Source organism: Monodelphis domestica, chromosome 5, assembly GCF_027887165.1.
Source record: "Monodelphis domestica isolate mMonDom1 chromosome 5, mMonDom1.pri, whole genome shotgun sequence".
In the NCBI taxonomy this organism is placed as follows: Eukaryota; Metazoa; Chordata; class Mammalia; order Didelphimorphia; family Didelphidae; genus Monodelphis; species Monodelphis domestica.
The window spans coordinates 13,386,611-13,393,542 of NC_077231.1; the positions used below are offsets into that span (position 1 = coordinate 13,386,611).

General features: G+C 52.1%; 1 protein-coding gene across 4 annotated transcripts in view; it reads left to right on the forward strand.

Annotated features, from left to right (window-relative positions):
• The window catches only part of KIAA0930 (KIAA0930 ortholog), a 39,448-nt gene extending 34,834 nt beyond the window's left edge, over nucleotides 1-4,614 (forward strand). For all 4 annotated transcript variants that reach the window (XM_056797634.1, XM_056797633.1, XM_056797632.1 and 1 more), the window contains one exon: nucleotides 1,408-4,614. In XM_056797634.1, the coding sequence (XP_056653612.1) occupies nucleotides 1,408-1,448 (41 nt within the window). In that variant the 3' untranslated portion in view covers nucleotides 1,449-4,614. The remainder of the gene's footprint in view (nucleotides 1-1,407) is intronic.
• The last annotated feature ends 2,318 nt before the right edge of the window (nucleotides 4,615-6,932 follow it).

Genomic DNA, 6,932 nt, shown 5'->3' on the forward strand with positions numbered 1-6,932 from the left:
AAGAGTGGGGGACTCTGAATAGCTGAAGGGCAATCCCGTGGATAAGGGACTGGCCAGGTGCTCTGGAGAATCAGTCTGAGGAATATGGTAGAAAGAGCCCTGGATTTGGAGGCAAAGATCTGAGTTTGAATCCCACCTCATTCACATACAGCATGGCCGGAGACAAGGCGAGCCATTTCCTCATCTGTAAGAGGAGGGGCCTGGACTCCAGGAGGTCCCTGACAGCTAGTGGTTAGAGGCAGGAACCCAGGATGTCTGTTTTCCTTCTGAGCGGGCAACAGCCTCAGAGAGGACCAGCCACTTGCCTGGTCACACAAGCTAGGACTGGCTGAGCTGCCATTGGGAAGCATCTTAAGAAGCAAAAGAGGCAGGGCCCGGTGGCTGCCATGCTTCTTCCTGGGCGTGAAGAGAGAATGTCTTTGGGGCCCGGCAGAGGGGACCCTGGAGTGGCCTGAGCAGCCTTAAATTTCCTCCTGTTGCACACAGTGGGGATCCATTGAAGACTCTGGATGAGGAGAGTCAGGGGAACTGAGCAGTGGTTGGAGGCGGTGACTGCCAGTTGGGTGGAAGTCAGATTGGAGAAGGATGAGATTAGAGGCAGGAAGAGAGCCAGGACAACAATGGACATAAGGCTTTGAAGTCATCAGGACAGAGCTGATCAGCCCTTAAAGAGTCAAGCTCCAAGGGAAAGGAGGACCAGTCAGGTCTGGGGCAGGGGGTTATCGAGGGGTGGCCAAAGAGGGGCCAAGTGTGGTATGGGGTACCTGGAGGGTGGGAGAGGACTGGGAACAGCCCCCAGGAATACTGACAGAAAATTGGGTTTGCTGAACCTGTGAACTTCCTTCAAGATGCTATAGGATATTAGAGGGATGCTTCTATTCACTCATTTGTTCCCTTCTTCCCTCCTCCCTTCCTCTTGCTCCTCCCTTTATTCCCCTTCACTTACTTTCTAATTTTGTTCCCCCTTGGATCTCTCCTCTCCATTCCTTTCCCCATTCCCTCTCCTTTGTCTTGTTCTCGGGCTCCTCCTCTGGCCTTTTCTTCATCTCTTCCTTCCCTCTTTTCTTCCTCCTCTCTCTTGCTTCTCTTCCTTTCCTATCTTTCATTTCTGCTTTCCCTCATCTCACTTTTTCCTATGCTCACCTTTCTGTTTCTCCCTATTTTCCCATTAATTCACTCTTCCCCTTTTATTTCATTTCTGCTTCCCTTCTTCACTTTCCTCCTCCTCCTTCATTTCACGTCATTTCTCCCTCCTCTTCCTTTTTCTTTTCATTTCCTTTTCTACTTTATCTCAACTTTATCCTCTTTTTCTCCTTCACATCACCTTTTCCCCATCTTCTCTTCCCTTTCCCTCCCCTTCCTCTTTCCTCTTTCCCCTACTCCCTCTTCCCTGCCATGTTCCTGCAGACATCCTGGAAGTTCGGCAGAAACCCATCCTGATGACGTAGCAGCGAGCCCTGGAGAGCCAGCACTGCCCTGGGTCGGTGCTGCTGCCAAGTGCAAGTGCCTGTCTGCTGTGGTTCTCTGTGACACCCATCGCCATCACCACCGCCACCACCTGGAGTCCGGAGTCCAGCATCTGCCCCTGCCTGCCCAGGCTTGCCCCCGGGAAGCCTCTCCGAGAACACCAGCCACCCAAACTGAAGTGCCTCTTTCTCCTTCCCATCCCCCTGGCTCCTCATGGGTGCCCAGGATGCCCTGTCAAGGCTGTGGGTCCAGAAAGGGCCAGGAGAGTGAGAGAAGCCATGTTGTCCTTGTGCTTCAGACAATTGGCTACAGAGTTGACTTTCTACCAGATGAGAACAAATTGGCTGAACCCATCGAGGGCCTCCCAGGCCTGGCCTGGACTCCTGCTTTTGGTGACTTGTGGCTCTGCGAAGGGAGGAGTAGATACGGGATTCTCCTGCTGCCCAGACCTCCCTGGGGCCAGAATCTGGCCAGGTTGAGGGTGGCCCCTTTAAGTGCTCTGTGGGAGGGAGTTCCCTGGACAGCCAGTCCCCTCCTGCTTCCAGCCAAAGAATCCCCACCACCTATTGGGAGAACTTCTGCCCACTCCAGGCAAGGACTGCATGAGGGCCTGGAGAGTGGAATGTGAGGTGGGACGTGACCAGTGGGATGATGGCCTTTGAAAAGGCCAGGTTTGCTGTCTTCTAGCCCTTCCCAAGTGGGGATCCCCAGGAGCTGCAGGTCAGACTTGGAGGCCAGAGCTGGGGGGGGGGGGGGGGCTCCTGCCATGTACTTAGGGACTTCTCTTTACTCTGACTTTACAATGGTCCCATGCACTGAAGCATGATGGGAACTGGTGAAGTTGGCCTAGGCAGGGTTGCCAGGGAACATCAGTACAGCTCAATGGAGGAAGCGTGAATTTTTATTTCTGTTGTTTCTCTTGTAGCGCCAAGGCTTGAATGTCATCCATGACCCTACACAAAGTAGATCCCCATGGTCCCCCTGACCATGGACCCCATTATGTTGTCCTGGTGGGGGCAGGTATTCCCCAGATCTATCTGGAATAAATCTCCAGATTGACCTTCCTCCATTGCTGCCAGTTTGGGAGCCAGCATGGGGTACAGGCCGGGTGGGGGCTGCTGGTGACATGTGCCCAATGATTCCAGGAACTGACCTTAGTGCAGGTGTTGGGAACACCACAGGCAAATGACTGAACTTGGTGCCTCAGTTTACCCATCTGTAAAATGGGGCCAATCACCTACCTCATGGGGTGTCAGTAAAGTGAGAGGGATGACAAACAGCTCACTCCCAGGGATGACAACTTCCACACTTTGGTTTAGGGGTTGGAGTGAAGGCAGTTTATAGGGGCACATCCATCAGAAACCCATCGAGGTATATAGTCGAGCTAAAAGGCATGCCACCATCTTGAGCCCAGTGCCAAAAGTTTAGGGGCTTCCCAAGTCCAAAGAAGCTCTAAGGGAAGATCTGGGAGCTCCTGTTGCTTCTCCGAAGAGTTGGCCCTAGGGAGGTTTCAGATGCTGCCTAGAATGGGGACTCTTCCCTATTCCTGGGGACTGCCACATGTGGGAAGGGCTTGGGTCCTGCAGAGGGTCCAGCTGCATACAGGAGGAAATGCACACGCCACCAGCATTTTAGAGCAGCACTACCATTACCAGGAGGAGGCCCCAGTTGGGCTCTAGGTTCAAATCCCATCTGCATTCCCTTGTGTGAGTCAGTCCAGCTCTAAATGCTGTCCTCTCAGGAAGCTTCCCCAGGGGCTCTGTGAGACCACAGGACACCTTCGAGCTCTTGCCTTAAGTACCACAAAAGATACCCAGTGAACCAGAGTCCTCCAGGAAATGAGAACCCCTAGAGGCAGCCCCTGCTTGGTGGGGGGGTGGGGCCCAGGGTCTCCTGAACGCCTCCCTTTTTTTAGAGACTTTGTGAACTTGGAGTAAAAACACCCTAATTGCTGCTTCCTGAAGGAGAGCAGCATTTCCTGAGGAGAAGTCTGGGCCACAGCTTGAATTCAGACCGACCATCCCAGGGCCCTGAACACCTAACGGCCAAGAACAAGAACCTCATAGCAGCAGGCAGCAGAATAGGCTTTCTTTCTTGAAAGACTTCTCCCTTCCTGTCAGATTCCATTCAGAAGGGTCCTTCAAGACCATCATCTTACAGCTGAGGAAACTGAGGCCCAGTTTGAGAGGTGCAGGGGTGGCCCACTGTCCTGTGTGCTCCCCAGTCTCCCAGGGTCCCATGCCAAGAGTGACTCACCTTGAGGACAGATAGTGGGGTCTTCTGTGGAGATGGAGAGGGGCCCAACATCTGTGGCCTGCATCCCCCCCAGGAGCCCCATCCAGCAGATGGCCATGACGCTGGGCCTCCAGGTGAAGGTCAATCACAGTGAGAATGCTCCACCCCCATTTTACATCTAGCTAGACACCAAATTGGGAATGAAGGTCTGGGCTGCACAAATGAGGAACAAACGGAGAACCAATATTATGCGCTTACTGTGTGCCCCAGGGACTTTGGTCAGTGGCCCAGGTCTGGGGCTGGTGGCTGGGAGGGTCTGGTACGTTGATCCCCTTTCACAACTGCCTGCTGACTGGCGCTACCCCTTTGGATGTTTTCTCCTGCCAAATGACCTGGAATTGGGCCCCATGGCTGTCTTTCCGGCTCCTGACCTTTCCATCAGCTGTTCCATTGAAAAGAGAGGAGGTGGCCCCCAGGCATGCGGTCAGTTTGGGGAGATGAAGACAAGGAGTCCCCTCACTTGCTTTCCTCCAAGAAGGGATCAAGTCTCCCAAGGTACTTGCAGGGGACAGGAGCCCCTGCCTCCAAAGATGGGCCTGAGGAGGGCCTGGAGCCCAGGCAGATAGGAGCTGGTCAGTCTGTGTTTACAGTTTTCTATGCCTTCGAGGCAGTTTGAACCCCCCCAGGAAGAGCATCCAGTGTGCTGGGCAAGGCACCCCTCACTGGTAGAAAGGGCCCCACGGGCTGGGAAGGTGTAAATATCCCGTGTCTGTGTATTTCCTGATTCTGTGTCTGAGTCGTCACCCTTGGAAGAACCTCTGTTCCCAGGCTTTCTTCCCTCTATGCCTCCCTGCTGTCTGGAAAACATGTTTTTGCATTCACAATGTTGGATTACACTGACTGTGACATGGGTGTGTTGCTCTGTGTGTCAGTGTGTTTTATTTAGTTTTCCACCAAAAGGTGACCTCCAACACTGGGCTCGCCATGCATGCTCCATCTTCTGGGACTCCTAAGAAAGGCTAGTCAGTCACTGTGAACATCTGTCCTCTGCCCTGAAGCTTGGGTTCAAATCACAGATTGAAGCTCTTCCCCCCAGGCTCCAGACACTTGGTAGCCTCTTGTCTGGTTGTGAGGATGAGAAGAGTTAGGATCCCATCACATCCTCCTGTGTCGATGGCCAGGGATGGGATCCAGCCCTGCCATCCTGCTGAGCTTGGCATGTAGGTCCTGGTACCACTGAACAAGGTTTGTCTGGGGGTGGAAATAGACCTACCCAAGCTGTTTTGCTATTAAACGAAATCTCAGTTATCCTGCAGCATTTTCCAAATAAAGCCTAAGAAATGAGGGGTTTGGGGCTTTTCACCTTTTTTGAATGTCCTGGACCCCTCTAAATCAATTTGGTGAAGTCTTACGGACCCATTCTCACCATCATATTTTTGAATTCATGAAATGCTCCGGATTACAAAGGAAACAAAGCTCTGGGTAGGTGATGCGATACTAGAATTCCTATAAACTCCCAGGGGAAGCTAAGGCACAGAAGTTCTTGAGTCAGAAGTAGAGTTAGAGTTGGAATCTGCCCAAGTACTACACCAGTCTTGGGCAGGCAAAAATGGAGGCCAAAGCTTCAGGGCTCTGGAGAAGTAGCATCTGGGTGTCTGTGGGATGGACCACCAAGAACACTCCCAATTGGGGGGAGATAGGCTGAAGATCCTTTTAGTTGCAAAGCAAGGGTCATGTAGCCACTGAACGGGGCCTAACATTCTAGCCAGATTGGCTTCCAGCTGCGAGTCAAAGGCTACAGGCTCACATGGTGAGCACCCACTTCCACCCCTTTCCTGTTCTGAGTTTGAAACATGGCAGTGTCAAGGGGCAGCTGGGAAATAGGGAGAGAGACGTGTCTTCAAGGGTCAGTCAGCTTGCACTTGAGAGGAAGGCAAGATGTGTTCTGGGCATGTTAAAGAACGAAGCAGAAAGAAGGTCCAATGTATTCAGTAATGAAAAGTAGAGTTTCCTGTTTTGTTCTTCTGTGCACCCACAAAGAAGGGGCTTAAAGGAGGGAAAGTCTTACTGGGACAGTGGAAGCACACAGGAATCTTCTGAATAAGCTGCTAGGAGGGAGGGCCCCCTTAACCCCAAGGTCTTCGACAGGACATGTGAGCACAGAACCTGCCCTAGCCCCTGTCCAATCAGCTTCTTAGTCCCAGGGTACTGATAAAGTGACCCTCAGAATTCCCCTTGCTCAACAATCTGGCTCCTATGAAAGTTAGAGCCATTGCGGTTTTTAGCTGGTACCAAAGATAATCAACTACTTAAGCAGATTTCTCCTCAAAAGGTTTCACTTTCCACTTTTTCAGATGTTAAATAAGACATCAACTTTGTGGGATGCAGTAGGAGGAGGCAAAAAGAAAGGGAGAGTTTTAAGGTTAAGAAGAGTGGACCAAGGAAGGGTGCAAGCCAAAGGCACCTGAGCTCCCTTGATTGGTGGGACAAAAGGCTGCTTTGCTACTGCACTGACCAAGCTTCCCCAGAGCCCTCTCTGTCCCTTTAGGGCCAGGTTCCTCAGGGGCTAGTTCTCTGTCCTGGCTGCCTTCAGCGATGGCAAGGGCAGTGAGAAGCGATGAAAAACAAAGGGGTCAAACAGCTCACTTTTGGTCACTTGCCATTTATTCACATTTGTGGATTTGTTACACTTCCACAGGGGGAACATTCAGAGCAATACAAACCAAGAAAAGACAGTGGACAGTCCAAGCATGTTGGTCTTAGAAAGGATCTCCCATCTGTTGTGTTAAAAACAGAAAACTGGAAACTGAGAGCAATGGGTGAGCTAGCATCCAGGGTCCCATTTGGAAGCTAGAGTCTTCCCAGGGATTGCTGCTCACTGAAAAAGAAAAGTCGAGGGCCTGCCTAGAGTCCTCCTGTACCATCCTCCCATCCTCCTCTCTGGCTGAGAACAGAAACAGGTCCCTACAGGGCCATAAACTGGGTAGGCAGCCTCTAGTCACACACCCCAGACCATCCCTTTCCTAGGGGCACTGCCCCCTCACCTCCAGGTGCGTTGGGCAGGCTGGGTTGTTTCTGGACAGAGCTTCTCCATGCCAAAGGGCCTCTTCTCTTGCTCTCCCTTAGAGTAATTCTTGTCTGCCTGCCCACCCTCCTGCAATGGGTAATTTTGGGGCACGCAGCCTAGGACCACAAAAGACAAGAGGGCTGGCTGGCATGTACAAATCAAT